At 43.2% G+C, this 17,587-nt stretch overlaps 1 protein-coding gene across 1 annotated transcript; it reads right to left on the bottom strand.

Moving 5' to 3' along the window:
- Window positions 1-9,524: 9,524 nt before the first annotated feature.
- PSMB1 (proteasome 20S subunit beta 1) lies at window positions 9,525-16,419 on the bottom strand. The gene is made up of 6 exons (XM_038130309.1): window positions 16,242-16,419; window positions 14,936-15,043; window positions 13,419-13,500; window positions 12,816-12,945; window positions 11,144-11,250; window positions 9,525-9,802 (listed from the first exon to the last, which is right to left on the bottom strand). Exons 1-6 carry the CDS (start codon window positions 16,343-16,345, stop codon window positions 9,617-9,619), a joined length of 717 nt encoding a protein of 238 aa, XP_037986237.1. The 5' UTR covers window positions 16,346-16,419; the 3' UTR covers window positions 9,525-9,616.
- Window positions 16,420-17,587: the final 1,168 nt, after the last annotated feature.

Raw genomic sequence — 17,587 nt, 5'->3', positions numbered from 1 at the left:
CTGCACTGTGCCCGTGCGTTATCTCAAGTTCATATTTCAGTCATTTAACTGGGGAACGTAAGGATCTAAGTTGTGGCTAGGGAAAATCTTGAAAACTGCAGTTTTGATCTGCTCTTCCTAAATGGCATTGCTGTCCACTGCTCTGAGTTTCACTGACTGGACTAACCATAAAGTCACTGCATGCAAGACTTCCATCTTGCAGTTAATGACCTTGTAAGCCACATGTAATACTTTTCTTCTATCTTGTTTTTTTGGTTTGTCTTAGTTTTGGCTTGATTTTCTGCCTCCTGAGAAGTGTGTCGGGTTCCTGTGCAAGAGAAGCACACTGCAGATCTGCATCCATGTTTTGGCATACAGTTGCAGGCTCACTTTGCTGCTGACAGCAGCTTGGCTTTTGTTTAACCCTTGACATAAGTCTGCAGAGGTCTGACCTGTCACCGGCTCTGGTGCTCTGGATGGAGTGTGGAAAAGGAGGCAGTTGTTGTGCAGCACTCAGCTGTCTCCCCTCGTTAAGCCCATGTCCCTGGAAAGGAGTCATTGTGCGTGCTGCCCAGCACATCCCTGTGACAGCAGCCCTTCACTGGTGTCTGTGATGCACGTGCGTAGAGGATGCACCCACAAGGAACCCCCCTTTCTCTGGGGTTGGGACAAAGGCCATAAGAGCAGCTCCAGGGTGTTTATCTCCTACCCTGCCAACCTTCTGCACCTACAGTAAGCTCGCTGTCTCCTCTGTGCCAAGTTGCTCTGCCTTGTCTTCCCTCTCTCTGAAGCACATCATTTGTAGCTAGGCATATCAGAATCTCCAGACCTGTGACTCTGTGGTGGCCGGGAAAGGCACATCCTTTGGCTTCACTGATGCTACCAGGCACTAGGTTGTCATTTACTGCCATGGTAGCTGGGTACGAATTTATTGAAAACTACCTAGTTATGTGTTAATGACCTGCTGCTTGACAGAACATTTTACCCCACAGAAACAAATATAGGCACGTTAAGCATTGCTCTTTGCTCACCAGGGTTGGGGTAGCTCAGTTTAGACTTGTTAAGGCAAAATTCCCACTCTGACATGTTGTGGTCTGTTGGATCTTACTGAGAGGCTGTCAAGAGCTGGCAGAGGTACTTCACATGGTGTCAAGTGATTAATACTAACATGAAAAGCAGGCAGAGAGTTTTCAGCCTGTGGTGGCCTGCGTTGCAGCTCCAGCTATGTTATGGTTACCAGATCTGAGACAGAAACCACGGCATGGTGCTTCAGTCCTTGGTGGATGCTTCCCACCAACAGCTTACTGGGACAGGGCTCAGTCAGAGCTGATGGCAAAGGAGGTGGCTCTGTGTAATGTCTCTTTGAACAATGACTAGGAAGGTTGGAAAGAGATTTGGACAGCATATATGGGGCAGAACAGATGTTCCACACAGTCACATGTGCCCCTGTCCCACAATCCTCTCAGTGTACTACAGCATCACAGGGGTCCCCTTCACTCTCATGAGTAACAGGAACAAAGTGTCCTCTCAGCACCAGCTCAGGTCTTGAGATTTGCTTTTATGATCTGTGTGTCATGCAGTCCAAGAGGGGTGTGTTTATGGGTCTTTAATTTGGGGAAAATAACTTTGACAAGCCACAGCGAATTCTGGAGCTAGCAACTTTCATTACTGTGTTAGTCTTGGATCCTCCTTGACACATATTTAAAAATAAGGCGAAGAGGCTCATTTGGAAAGAAGAGCTTTGTAAAATGCTCTCTGGTTTGACAAGCAGGACCTTGCCATGCTTGTGGGACCTTCTCTTTGATGTCTCTTTCAGTGCCAGCAGAGGAGTATTGTAACCACTGAGAACCACTCAATGCACACTCTGCAGAGGAAATTTTATCTTGGGAGCATCACCCAAACACTCCATTGATTGGATTGTGTCCTAGTGACATTTAAGGTGTTGGGCTCAACATGCTGAAAACAAGTAAGACCTTGCCTGTAGCAAGCTGTGGGGATGGCCAGACTCCTAGTTCAAACCAGGAGGGACAGCAGGTGATGTATGAACTTCTACCCAAGGGAGGAGGAAGATACAAAATTCCAAAATCCATATCCCTTGATGCTCTGCAGGGATCACACCTGAAAGTCAGGGTGTGGAGTGACAAAAATTTCCTCTGGCTTTCAGGAAGGAAATGCCTTGTGGGTGTAGGTAGATCAGTGAATACAGCCCTGTGTATCAGTTGGTATCTGTCGGACAATATAATGCACTGCCTGGCACAAGGGATTTTATATATGTGCATTTTTGCAAAGACCATGCTATAACTCTCTGTAGGCTCTGTTGGACCAATAATACAGTGGTAGTTATGTACAGCAGTTGTATTTCATAGATGGTACCTGAAACCCAAGCTGTGCCCATGCTGAGTGTTAGAAAGGGAAAAGCAGTATTTGGATTAATTCCTTTCACTTGTTTCTGCTTTACTCTCACCGCCCTTCCCCTTGCTCCACAGCCTGTGGGTGATGTTGTTGTTTGCAGGGCTGTGTGTGAGCTATTCTGTGACTTTTCTTTAATAGCAGTTCTTTGAAATTCTGCTGCTCCTGTAATGGGGGCTGAGCGCGGTTGCGTCACTGTTGTGATGGTCTGTCAAGCCATCTAATGGGTTTGTCTCATTAAAACTTACAATTGGCATTTACAAGGCAGCAGTCCTGTAGTCCAACACTGTAGCTGGAGCCACACTGGCTGACCAAGTGCTTGCACGTGGGTTTTGGGATGTGGATGGAAAACTGTGTGTCTCATAAATTCATCCCACAGCTCCTACAATAAATCTTGAATGTATCAGACCACCTCTGACTTCACCTTCTCTGTAGTGAGACTAACCGGAGGAATTCACTTAAAATCAACAAACAGCTGGCTTTTAATCTCCATTTCAGAGCCAAATCTGGGATCTCAAATGGGACACTCAAGGGCCATCCATTAGTTGCTGTTGGATAGCTTGGCCTGTTGGATGTTCTTTTGTTGGCAAGAGTGTGAGGAGGAAATGGTGCAAGAAAAGGGCAGATTTATGTAGCCTCTGATAGAAACTAAATTCTTGGAGTAGTTCCAAAATGCATTTTGGTTTGGAATGGAAACATTCATGAAAACAACCCTCTACCTGTGCAGGTCAAAATATTAGTTAAAACACTGCAAGTGCATTCTCTTATGAGAAGCCTATTTTTTTTTTTTTTAATCTGAACCAACTAGTCAAAAGGACCTCACTTACTTCAGGAGTCTGATTAATTGTCCTTTTTTAATTTAAATTGCAATGATGACTTCTGGCAGCATAGTAAACTTTTCTGAGAGCACGAATTAGAGTTCAGAGCTCTAGGTTTGTGCAGAGAATGAATATCAGTGTAGCTTTTCTGCTAACACTGGGCTTAAACTAAACCACCAGAACCTCCTGTTAAATGTTTGTCCAGGAATTTTATGGGTTAAATTAGGCATGTGAATGCCAGCATATAGATACTGCTTTGGCCACTGTAACTTCCCAGCTCCTCAGAGAAGAGCATCTTGTCTGTATGGTGCTTCACTGTGTTTGATGGAGAGTGTCCCTTTGACAGAGAAGCATCTTAACAGAGGTGAAGGGCACCACAGCCACTGACTTTAAAGGCTGTAGAGACAAACAAAATACATTGAGTGGTTTAGATGTAACAGCCTGCACTGAATCAAGAGTCTCTCCATTCAAGGCTGTAAACTCAGCAGCTCTGCACTGAGAGCCTGGAGAAACAAGGAGGAAACAAGGTCCCCCAGTTCCTCTGGAAACGCTTTAGTCTGCAATCGAGCTACTTACCAGCTGAAAACACTTTGCATCACCCTTTAAAATGTTTTCACTTCAAATGTTGTGGGTTAGCTCAGGGTAAGCACTTCTCTTGGCTTTTGAGAAAAGCCATAAAAACCAAGACTTTGTGACTTATTTTAAATCAGAGAATGAATACACATTGCATGGCCCTTCCAAAGACAAATTATCTTTAATTTTTAAAAATCCCATCTAATTGTCATTAATCAAGTCATCCCCTGTGCTAATAAGATGGAGGCAGGGAATGGAATGCCATTCCAGCTCAGGCAGCTGTTGTGCATGTCAACCAGTTTCAAAACGCTTGGCAAAAGTTGTAAATGCAGTTCTAATGAGATCGGCTTGTCTGCAACTAGCAAACACATACCAGCCGCACCAAAATGTTTGTTTGCCGTGGGACTAAGTAGAGATTGTGTTAACTGTTCTGCATTCAAGGGTACATGTCAAGAAAAGTTCAGATCAAGCACAAGGCAGTGACACTGGAATGCAGCTTTCTCCAGAACGGTCACTTATATAAACCCTGAAAAAAAGCCTCCACCCCAGTTCATGGTTTTTGTTGTGCCTGGGGGGTGTTTCCCCATTAGAACTCTTGACTTTCTGGTATCTCAGGGCACGAGGTTCTCTGCAGAGGCTGCATAAGCAAGCTACAAACAGAAGTGTGTTTCCTACTGGGATGTTTGAAGATGGGCTCCTGGTAGGGGACCAACTTCCAAGGCATTCTACAGTATCTCTCACCTGCCAGGTAGCTGCTTATGCCTCCATCAGCTGCCCAGGATGGAGAGGAGGTGCTCAGCTGAGCCACCCAGGGGCTCCAGTGAGGGAGCATAGCTTGAAAGAGCAAGGCTCTTTCAATGACCAGCTCGATCATCCACCCAGCCTGACTGCCAAGCTCATCACAGCCAGTTCCACAAAGCCTGGTTAAATAGAGGATTAGTCCAGAGGGGCTGCAAGCCTGTTCAGCTAAGCCACCTCAGTGGGCCAGGCACTGTGGGTGTCACATACCCACACGTGGCTGGGCACCTAGGTGAATCGGCACATTGGTGATTTCTTGTAGAACCATCAAGGAGATCACCAAACCTGTGTACCTGCAGAAAGCTAAGCAACAGAAATACCTATGCTTCAGAGAAGCCAAGTCTTAGGAAAGTCAATAGCACTTTACCTCAACCATGAAATATCTGTGTAACACCACAAGCTTCAACACCTTGTTCCTTTTCCTCAGCACAAAAGGGAATCCTATTTTTTAACTTTCCTTTTATGGTTCTTTGAGCTTAAGTACAAAGGACTGGTTAAATTTCTGGTACCGTGACTACTCTCTTGCCAGTAGCCCTTTAATCTGTGTCTTGTGCCAAAGAATATTAATTATTGTAGGCCGCAGTGAAGTCCATCCCTACCCCCACTTGAGCCTCTGAAATGAACAGTGAAGTTGAACTTTGCCAGCAACTGTTAGGAAAGGGGCCAAGAACAGCCTAACAGGAAAGATACTCAGGATTTTTTGTTTGTTTTTTCTGCTAAACCATGTTTTTGTAATTATGAATACCTCGTTGAAATTGCTTGGAAAAGGAAGTACACAGAAAATGGTCCATACAATTAAACTAACTACATATTAGCGTTGAAGGAATATAAAACTGGTCTCACTCTGCTGCACTCACACAGACAAAACCCCTTCTCAGATGGAATTTGGCTTGAGAAGAGAGATCTGGAGACAAAATCTTAGTAAACTTCAGGCCCATGTGCCTTATTGTCTGGTTTACGACTGCCCCAAATGGCCTAAAAGCAAAGGACATTCACACTAAACAAAAGCAAGGGCTGAAAGAAAGAGAAAAAAGGAATTTGAAAGCTGTCATTTCCAAACTCCTTCTACTCAAAAGTTGATTCCTGACTTTCCATAAGGAACCCTGAATAAGGCAGCAGTTAGTTTTTAGGAGTATAAAGTATCTTCAACTAGACTGGAGAGAAGCAGGACTACTTTAATCTGCTTGGATTCACATGAACGCTGCTTTAATCAGTCCCCACTTGCTTCTGCCACCTTTCCTCAAGTTTAGGTTTGTAAAATCCCAAATTGCTAATTATATAGAAAGAAATTGCCAAAGCAGCTTTCTAGGATATATGATTACAGTGTATCAAAAAGGTTTATCAAATGTGGAAAATTACAACTTTGTCCCCTAAGTTAATAAATACTTAAGAATATAAAGGAGTAAGATGCAGTAGGACCACTTCAAACTACTGTACTTCATATAGCATTTTATAACTTCCATTTAAATGGTTTTCTCTAGTCAGCAGCCTGGTCCTGGCTCCCATCACACTAAGGCATATGTAGTGTTACAGGCATATCTCAGTGTAAAAGAAAAAATGTCACCCTAGAGTGAGAAAGTTAGGTATTTGGTTTATATAACAACATCTTATGATTCAGCCTCAATAAAGTCTTGGTTTTAGTTAAAAGAAAATTAAAATTATCCTTGACTGATATAGTGAACTAAGCTTTTAGAAGCATATATGCAATATTTATGTCCTGTCAAGCACTTTCCATAGTAACAAGCCCCCTCTTCAGTACTTAAAATGGATTTGATGCGTAAACAATATTGCTGAAAACACATTCAAAATTAGTGAAGAAGACTTTGCTTTTACAAAACTAGTTTTAAAAGCTGATTGTGACCTTGTACAGTCCCTTACACAAGCAAGGGTACACAGCCATTCGGCTGAGATCAAAATAAAACCTCTTATCTCCTCAACAAACAGTACCCCAAAGTGCATTACAGCGGGACTCTGGGAAGTGTGTATGGCTATTTCCAGCCGCCCCGCGGGGGATTGTGCCGAGACCTGCGAGAGCAAGCAGCTATTGCCACCTTAGGGCAGCCCTCAGTACTGCTGCAGGTGGAGCTGCCTGCTCCTGCTCGCGCTGTCCACCCTTAGAGCTGACAGTGCTCGCTCCAGTCCTGCAGCGCACCCTCTCTTGAAAGATACACACATTTAAAATTAATAAAAGGCTTTCAAGACTAGCATTTTTGCTCTCTCTCCTTTCTCTTACGTGACATTGTATTAAAGATGTCTGATCCCTGTCCAAGCAGATCTGCCAAACCCAGCCCTTTGCTTCTAGCACCTCGAAGTGGCACTGTTACAATTGTTTTGCCTAGCTGCACCTCTGTAGCCTGCCTAGACAGTTCTGTAACCAAGTAAGGCTCAAAATGCTTCATAAACTGTTAATTTACACTGCAGACACAGTGCTAGATGAACACTAAGCTGATTTACACATGGGAAGTACAGGCATGGAACTAAGGAGAGCTGCAGACAGTTGAGGCCTCCCCACCTTTCATCCCGAGGTGATGACAATCTTCACAAACTAGGGACCGTGGTGGATTAAAAAAAAAAAAAAAAAAGCCTTTCATCCATAAAATACATGTGACATTTGGGATGTTTTAATACTAATAAAGCAAGTAACTTCTAGCTGAGCAGCCTGTGAATATTTTTGTACTCATACATCTCCTGTCACTCCTGCAACTCCTCACTCAGAGCACAAGCAGTGATGGCATCAGGGCAGGGCATAACTGGAAAGTTAAAAGTGTGGGAAACAAGCCTCCCCATCTCAGTGGTTCCAAACCCATCCACAAAGGGAGTGGACACAGTGCTACATTCTTTGGTGAAAGAAACTTGATATTTTCAGTCCAATGGGCCTGTGAAAAGCTTCCTTTCCCTGCTGGTTCTTCAGCTAGATGTACTCTGCAGGGAAATCTGAAAAGGAGACAAAATGGCCATCTCACATCAGTGCAAGTGCACCAACAGGATGGCACAGAGTAGAAACAGGTACCTGCTCTTATACCTCTTCTGAGACTGCAAATGACACCTGAAAATTCTAATTACCTTGTCTTTCTCCTGAAAGAAGTTGCAGAGGCAAGCCTAGCCACATCAAACTAAAGCAAGTAATTCCTAAAATCTGTCAACATGCATTTATTTTGGATGTAAAATCTACCCTTAAATATAAGAGCAACCAAATTTATCAAAACTTCTGAGTTAAATCACTGCAACTCCCCTATACATTTGGCATCCCGCAAGAACATTGAATTAGTTCACGTAGGAATTAGACATTCCCCTTGTTTGCTGCTCTTCACTGTTTAGACCTTATATACTACAAACAGACCTGTTCAAAAGGCAGGCATGTGAATTTGTTTCTTTGCAACTGAAGCACTATTTAGTTTCAGTAGATTTCAACAATTTTGCATAAAACCCCAACAGCCTATTGTGAAATGCTTGAGCAATTCAGCATAAATCTGGTATCAAAGAGAGGTGAGTTTAAGGTGCTTTAACTTAATTTTACAGATGTAACAGAGCAGGTATTTAAGTCAGTATTGCTGATTTGTATTTTAAATAGGCACAGGCTTTCTGTTCTTAGAATTATTGCATTGTGTGCCATTTGCTCAGTGCAGAGAGCATACAGCTAGTCATTTATACAATCAACCTTGTCCAGCTGACTTCTGAAAATGTTAAATATCCCCTTAAGACACCTGAACGCATCTGGAAGTTCTGACTTGTGTGCCCAAGTGACTTCAGCCACGGCGTTACTCAGACTGAGATGCTGTGTGCCTTTCTTACAGCCCAACTATCCAGGAAGGAGCTGTTCCCTCCTTACCCGGCCCAACACTGGCACCCAGTGGTCAAGTGCCTTCACAAACACCTCAGGAGAGTTGGTGGATTTCTTGAACACAGCCGGCTTAACAGCACTGGTTGTTTTCACTACTGATGTTCAAAATGCTACCCACTGTCTAAACTGTCTACGAAGCCTGAGACTGCCATCTCTGGTCAAGACCAGCCAGAGCTAGGAATAAAGCACTGCACCCAAAATGCTGCACTGAAATCAGCCAGTCACATCCAAACAAGAGACAATGTTACAGTAGGGTCATGCATGTCAGCAAAATTGTTCTTTTAAGGAACTAGTGTGCCACCTGAAGCAATGAGATATTTTACATGTCCTCTTCTAAGGAGCTGCAGACTGTGAAAGGATTCATGGACAAGAGAAAACTATCTTGCCCTTGATGATGGAGCTCTGTTTTTCTAAAGGTCCTAATACTGAAGCCAATTTCCAGGACTGTGATACAGCACATCAATTTCCCAAATTTTGATGCAATTTCCCAAGAATCAGAGGCAGCAGTAGGCCTAACAAAGGATCCAGACATTAAAAGGCACTCGGGAATCTCCATTCTAAGTTATTTTCCATCAGTAGCCACAAGGGGACAATGCTTCAAAATCTGGGCATTAACCAAACAGAAACACGGAGAGGTGAGCCCAGATGCAGAGTCCAGGACTAAACTCTGAAGGATTCCATTTAACATTCTTCCCTCTAACACAGTGATACTGGTTTCAGATGATCAATACAGTCTTTGCAAATAAGAACACAAAGTCAAATGTCAGGACAGCACATCAGAGAAATAAAGAACATCGGAAAAGCAAGCTATGAAGTGAAGAGAAGGCAGCATGAACAGAGCAAATGCTTTACTTGCTAAATCAAGACTCAACTAAAAGAATTATCAGAATAGTCTGTGAGCCAAAATTTTCATACTCCTCCATAGTTCAGCATAAGGGATTGTGAGAAGGGGATTAAACTTCCATTAGAATTAGCCTGATTCATAGATTAAGATGAGATGAAGCAAACTGACTTGCAACTTTAAGCTGCTTCCTCACCAAGAACTGCTCTGGTTTCTAAAAAACACAACTTCTAACAAAGACAGAAAATACTCAGCACCACAGCAGTTGAACTTCTTGAAAAAAATTTAATTGGACAAATGTCCTCGTAACACAGGTAAATTGTACATCACCTACAACTTGCTTACACGTGAACTGAATTAGTCTCTTCGTAACTGCACAGTTTGCTCTTTAATTCCATCTTTTGTGACAATGCAAATCTTTAGTGCATCCCCAGTGTACACATCTCTCTCAGCAGCAGAAATGAAGACGTCCTTAACCAGCTGCAAAGCCTTTTCCAGGGTCAGAGGTACATGCTCCACATTTTGCATGTTCTTGAAGCCAATCTAAGAAAAGATGAAAATATATTTTATCCATCTATGAAAACTGATTCAGTCTCTGCACTAGAAAAAACAGATTTAGATTAATTAAAAAGAAGAAATGGCCCGTCTATTCTAAAAACCCCAAAGCTGGAAAAGTATTCCTCCAATTTACAGTTGAGACCTTTGGCAACACCAACAGTCTTAGAAAATTACCTAGAAGCAGATCCAATATACAGCCAGCATAGCTCCTCCTGCTCATTCAGCACGTACAAGATCACCATGAACACCTGGATCTGATCTAATTCTTCATAAACTTCCCATAAGTTTGGCAGTACCAGAACTGCACATGAGTCTTTTTTTCCTCTGGTCACTTGTAGTTAGGAACATTTCTTAAAAGCAAATATTCCCTGAGACAGCTAGACTTCAAAATGAAGTCTATATTGGAGCATATCTAGTCCTACCAAATAGCATTAAGTTAGCTCATAAATACAAGTGTCAACTTAAGCATCAGAACAGGTAAAGGAGAAGAGTCCCATGTTTTGCCTGAAATCCATAAGTAATAAAAAATTACTTATGACAACTTGGTTTTTGCAGAACATATTTCCTTCACTTAAAAAAGTTTTTCAAAAAAAAAGGAAATATTCTATTCATTTCTCATCTGGTTAAGAGTCAAGAATGCTTACTACTTTTCTAAGCACAAAAGCTGTGCTGGCATCAGGTTGAAGTGACTAAATACCAACACCAATGTCAAAAAATTATAATGAGTAAAACATGCTTTGGTATTTCTCCCATTCAATTATTAACAGCTTCAACTAAATATGAAAATATTCTTGAAGTATTTCAGACAGATTTAACTGAGTAAGTTTCCAGCAGTTTTATGTTAAGAACACTCTTACTAAAAATGGTATCTGACTTAAAGACTTAAACAAGGGTATGTTAAATGATAAAATGTATGTATTAATTCTACCTTCTTAATTTGGTATTATTTCATACTAACAGGCATTTATATTATCAGCCAAGAAAAAACTCCCAAAACCCAGAAAAAAAAACCCCTCCAAACAACTTCTAGGATAAACATAACTCCCCAATTAAAACATTTCTATCTTTTAAACAGGCATTGCAAATACAAATAATGTATTAAAAACCTGAACAGATCCCAAAGCAAAACTTTGCTTTCTCCAGAGAAAGTAAAGCCACATAATTTATGTAGGTATGGATTACCAGTTCCTACCTGGGCAACAGATTTAAAACTTCTCTCAAAAGCAACATTCTACAGAAGTAAAGCTACATTAATTTGAATGTCACAAATCTTTAATGAGATAAAGAAAAAAACAAACCAAAACAAAAACCAACAAGCTATTTTACCTGGTTATCCAGCAAAGGCTGCAACATTGCACTTGCTGATCCACCTGCTTTGAAAGTATCTCTCTCATAGGAGCCCACTGGATCAAAGCTATAAACTGCTCCCTTCCCTGAAAAAAAAATTTAAAAATTAGTATGTATTTCAGAAAGCTGCCCAATACTGACAAGCATCTTCAACCAAACCAGCTCTCTGGATAAGCAGTATCTGGAACACTGCAGATCCCAATAAACCTTTACCAAACACCACTGAGTATGTTCAGATGATGTTTCTTACAGAAGACTCACTATGGCTGCAGCCTGGTACAATATCCAAGGTTATTTTCTTTATTTAAGCTACAACCATGCTTCAACAGATGTTTCCTACACTACTTACCACAGAAAAAGTGTTGAAGCAGAGTAAACAAAGCAGAAAAATGAGCTAGAGTGTAGTGCTGCACAAAGAGCCCCAGGGGTTACAAGGCTAACACAAACAAGCAGCTCAGACATCGTTCCTGAATGATAAGTTTCTTGAATTACCTCCAGAAAGCATGGATGCCTCTGCATCAAACTCACAGAACCAGGGATGAACCAGGGATGATGCTCTGCTGTCTTGCACACTTCCCTCTGAAGCCAGACCAGGTGGTGCAAAGTTTACTGGCGTGCACCAACACCAGAGGTACAGACACACTGTAGCTCTGAAGCATCAGGGTTTGATGAGGACATGCCAGTCAGAATGCAGCAGCTGGCCAAGCCCAGCCCTTCTGTTCAGACAGGCTGCACCCCATTCAATTACCTGGCCAGTGCCCTTGGCAGCAGAGCACAGGAGCTGAACAGCCCTGAGAAAGCCAGCCAAATCAACAATCAATCTTGCCGGACCCTAATTTAGTCCTTGCAAGCAACCCTGCACACTGATTCTTATCAGCTGCTACAGTACCCCTATAATCCAAGATTTACCATTATGCAGGGCAGACTAATCCCCTGCCAGATCCCACAAATCATAAGACATGTCTTAGCAAGACTGGGAAAGCAGTATAACTTACTGGTAAAAACAAACTGCAGGGAATGGCTAAAATTATCCAAACAAGACCACCTCTGAGCTCCTTCTCAAAGCCAGACAACACAGTATTTCAGCAACTCAACCAAATCACTGGGCAGAAACCCAGTAAGTTCTGGAAGGGCTGTACATTAAACTACAGCTTCTGTGTAGAAGTAATGATTTTCATTAGAGGTTAGTTAACATTTCGAAATAACTTTGTAGAAACCTATCTCTGGAGTAAGTCTTCATATTAAATAGTCTTTACCACACTCACAGGTCTGAGTGAAACATATACAATTTTACTGGTGACACCTACTTTAAAGATGCAATTTAAAAATCCAGCAAAACAGTTGTAAAATTTTCCAGTCTAAAGTATGAATTATTTCACTTTAGAGATTTTATGTGCAATCAAATAATTATAGCATAGATTTTAGACTTCAGAAATGGAAAATCAAGTGAATAACAAAAACTAGGAAACGAGCCAGATACACAATATGTATTCAATCCATGTAAGTACCATAATGCCTAAAGGCAGTTGTTAGGAATAGGAACAGAAACTTTGTTATTCAATCAGTACACCTGAGATGTAAAGGAATAACTACCCACCCACAGAAATGCAGCCTTTCTTTTTCCTTTTTCTTTTTCTGTTTGAAGTCTTACCTTCTTCATCAAGTCCGCCAATTATATTGTAAACGTAGTAGGGAAAGAAACGTCGAGAGTACAGGATTGTCGACAGCATTGCTGCAATAGCTCCTGTAGTCATGGTCTTGTTGTTGGAATGCTTGTACATCTGCCAGTGGTAAGAGCACACCCCAGAAGAAAGTCAAACACTAAAGCTGACATTCAACCAGAATTACATTTTCTGTAACCTTGCTACAGAAGAATCTGATGCTAAGCAAAATTATTAATCAGCACAATTAGTGAAAACATGCTGGTCTAAAAGGTAAAGCCTCTTTACAAGCCAAAGATTAACGTATCTTCAAATTTTTGTAATTAATAGGTGTTGCCTCATTTACAATATCCTTTCCAGCTCTTCCAGTCTATAAATTTGTGGGGTCACACTTAATAAGAACACAGCACCAACTTTCCCTGCCAGATCTTTCACTGGCAAAACAGTTATGATACAAACATTTGGAAAAAAACAGCAGAAGTTATAGTTAAAACATATCATATTATTGGTCTCAGGTATAATATTAAGAATCTAAGTTTCTAAATACAGTATTAAGAATCTAAGTTTCTAAATACAGTAAGATTCGTAGTTACCTTTAATCTGGCTTCAATAATTTTAGTAAGGGTAAGGCAGTCTCCATGGAAACCAGTGCATCCAATGACGGTTTGTTCTGTTCTGAAAAATGTAACATTTTGTTGCAATTTCAGACTTGGCATGAACTACAGCAATTTCTTATACAGTAGGTTATTATGAAAACACCAAATGTATTTTCAGTTTTTCTAGTGGTGTCAAAAACAGTTGTATAAAACGTAGTAACAGATCTGTGGTGTATAAAAGGCACCTGCAACCTACATCTCCAAGAGGACTCAATAAACACAGGACCACGCAGATGTCTTTCTTCAACTCACTTCCTTCTTCAGCTGTCAGTGAGACTGACAAAAAGAAATTCTCCATTTCTTCATGCACCCTGACTCCAGCTGTAGCAATTTAGTCTTACTAGAAGATCTGTTATACACTGGGGAGCCACAGATCCTACCACTCAATTCAATTTTTACTCCATCAGACCAGAGGGTTGTATTAAGCTTGTACAATGGTTACATGAAATTCATGGTTTTGCTGGCTTCTGTCAGCACAAACAGAAGTTATCTGGCTGCAGATGCACTACAGAAGCTTAGCTCTCTGCTCAGTTTTGAAATGAACACTAACCATGGGAACACACACTTGAAATTTTAATTCTAGGAAATAGAAAAGAGCCTAGAAACATTAACACACAGAGACCAACCCAAAGCAGTCATTCAGAAAACATCTTAAAAAAAATCTTCTCTCAGCCTGTCACTAGAATTACACAAAGCCACTGTGTGCAGTATGTATCCTGTACCAGACTAACCTCCATCTGGACAGTATCAGAGAGTCAAACGTACAGAAGTAACAAGTTAGCCAGGAGAAACCAAGTTACTTTGATTTCATGTCATCAATTTAGAAAAAGAAACAGTAACCTAGACCAAAAAAAAGTTTACATAGTTGATGACAGCCTACAAGGCAAGCACCCGCTGCAGTAAAATGAACATAAATAACGTGTAGTTGTAAACCAAGAAGATGCTACCCACGTGAGTCAAACGAAGCATAAAATGAACATAGAAAGTTCAATTATGGAACTATTGGTAGGTTTACCTCCCTTGAAACAAGCACCTCTCTAAAGTGCCAGGTAATTAACTAGAGAGATACAGTACAACTGGCAGCAGTGGGCACACTTGTGTACCACCACCAGATCTCCTGATGAAGCAGAATGAGTTATCATGGGATTAAGTTTAGCTACAGTTAAGTTAAAAATTCTTCTGATTATCCAGCCAAAAAACTCCATGTTAAGGTTTGTATCATGCTAAAAATGTTCTGTTCTCACTTAACTTCAAGAGCATGAAACAAGAAATCTGGGTAAATTTACAATATCACATCACATCTTGCATTACAGCAAAGGTCACCCCGACTCCAAAATCTACTTTGTCACTGTGCTTTTTCTTCTAAGAATTTTGCTAAAAGTAGGAGGCAGGTGACATGGTCAGCAATACAAAAGGTTTTTCATCTTTTTCAATCCTTGCAGATCTGGACTTACAGCTTGTAGCATTTCGGACTGTCCCGGGAGTGAATTGAGTAGCCTTCACTCAGACGCGTGTCAGAGGCAACGATACAAAAGTCTTCTCCAGCAATCGCCAGCACAGTCCTTAAAAAAGAAGAGTACTGATAAATCATGGCCTTCAGCACAAGCATCTTCTTAGGCAACAAAGAAACAAACTAGATAGTAATTCTACACTCAGCCTCATGTTTTGTCAAGCATCTTACATTCCTTGCTGTGTTTCCCACTATGCACATCCCTACTCAACACCAAGGGAAGAAGACACTAGACAGACTGAAGAAAAGATATGCATGTGGCCCTCTACTGATTTAAACTGTATGGAAACTTGGTAAAACAGACACTCTCCACCCGGCAAGAACCAGACACAACGGATGAAGTATTTTATATGCCTGATAATAACTCATCCTTCTAAAACAAAATACTGAGCAACAGTATCACTACACTAAAATAAATGTCACTTTTAAAATCTGTTGTTACTACTTCCTAACAACTAGTATTGTGATCACCACAGGTGTACCAACATTAAGTAACAAAGATGCCCTTTAAAAAGCAGTAGTCATCATAAGAAAAAAAACCTACCTAGCCAGATCATGCCACCAACTTAGGTGTGTAAAACATCACTTGCATTTAAGAGCTACAGCAAAGTAGCATCCAACCCAGAAACACGTTTAAACACAACAAGGTAAAAAGCAAAGGCCATAAACTAAAGCACAAGAAGTTCCATGTCAACATGAGGAAGAACTTCTTAACGTTGAGGGTGGCAGAGCATTGGAGCAGGCTGCCCAGGGAAGTCTTGGAGTCTCCCTTTCCAAAGACATTCAAAACCCACCTGGATGCGTTCTGGTGTCACCTTCTCGACGTGACCCTGCCTTAGCAGGGGGTTGGACTGGATGTCTAACATCCGTCCAGCCCTAACAAATCTGTGATTCTGTAATAGGACTATTACCTGCGTTTCCTAAGCCACTATAAAGAAACAACCCTGCCGGGAACAAAAGACGCGTACTTTAAGACCAGTCGAAGTTTAGGGAGCCCGAATGTTCCAAAAGCCACACGGACAGGCAAGAACACCCTGAAAGGCTGCAAGGCCACAAGGCAAGCCCGAGCCCAGCTCCTCCTTGTGCTGCCGCTCTTTCCCTACAAAGAGGAAACCGTGAGGGGACATAAACCTGCACTGAGCACCAAGCAGTAAGGCGAGGCAGCCCCAACCCCGGCGCCGCTTTCCCCTGGGCCCATGCCCCGGGCCGAGGGTGCCCCGTCCCGCCCGCCGCCTGCCCGGGCCCCTCACCCTCCGTTGAAGGTGTACGGCGAGAAGCGGTAGCGCTGCACGGGCGCCTCCAGCCCGTAGCCCGCCTCGGGCCGGGAGGGCCCGCATCCCGCGGTGGACAGCATCGCGGCCTGCCGATCGCTGCTGTCTCACGGCGAAATGGCGGCAGCGGAGACGGAAGCGGAGCCGCTCTGGGAGGGCAGGGCAGCGCCGCCTCCTCTTGGCTGCTCTGCCGGGCGGCGAGCGCCGGCGCCTGGCCGGAGGGCGGCGGGGCCGCTGCGGAGCGGAACCCGCCCCGGCCCCGCTTGCGGCAAGGGGTGTGCCTGGGCCCCCGGGCATCGCTCGGACAAGAGCCGGCGCTGCCCTGTTGCCGGTCGCTCGTGGAAACACGCAGGCTGGTCAGCGGTGAGGCCACCACACACCGCTCGTGTTTGGGCGGGTGGGCAGCAGGGTGGCTCCCGTTCTGTAGGGGAGAGCGCCTTTGGAACCGCCGTGAAGAGCAAGAGTCGGGAATCATAGAATCATCGGGTGGTTGGAGTGGGAAGGGACTTTAAAGATCATCTAGTCCTGTCACAGGCAGGGACACCTTTCACTAGACCGAGCTGCTCAGAGCTCCGTCCTGCATTGAACACTTACAGGGATGGGGCACCCACAACTTCCCCGGGCAACCTGTGTGCCAGTATCGCAACACCCTTACACCAAAGAACTTCCCCCTAATATCTAATCTAAACCATCTTTCCTTCAGTTTGCGGCCGTTCCCCCTCGTCCTATCACTACATGCTCTTGTGAAAAGTCCCTCTCCCTCTTTCTAATAGGTCACCCTGAAGCCTTCTCTTATCCAGGCTGAATAAGCAAAATTATCTCAGCCTTTCCTTGTGCTTCATCCCTCTAAGCATCTTGGTGGCCCTCCTCTGGACTTGCTCCAACAGGTCCAGGTCTTTCTTGAGCTGGACACAGTACACCAGATGGGGTCTCACCAGGTCTTCGAGGTGGGCCATGGGGTGTGGTGCCAGGCACCGTGGCACGAGTGGAAACAAGTGGGAAGGGCTGGGATAGAAGCTCCAAGGGGTACTAGGGGAGCACAGGGTGGGGACAGTGAGATGCAGGGGACACATGGTGCTCCTGAGGAGACGCGTGCTGCCCTGCTCGGGAAGCACAGCCGTGCTGGCTGCAGTCCCCATGCAGACACAGCAGTGAGATCCGCAGGTCGCAGCACAGCAGTGTGGAACTCTGTACAGCTCCAGTGGGAAGAACCACACCTTCTGTGAGGGCCTGGTGCACTGCCAGGGACCCCCACAGATTCACAGGATCTGGAAGGGACCACAGGGGACAACCTTTCTGCTCAAGCAGGGTCATCCTAGAGCACC

The sequence above is a fragment of the Motacilla alba genome, chromosome 3 (assembly GCF_015832195.1).
Source record: "Motacilla alba alba isolate MOTALB_02 chromosome 3, Motacilla_alba_V1.0_pri, whole genome shotgun sequence".
NCBI lineage: Eukaryota > Metazoa > Chordata > Aves > Passeriformes > Motacillidae > Motacilla > Motacilla alba.
Note: the sequence above shows the minus strand (reverse complement) of the source record. Positions and strands in the feature narration are given on the sequence as shown.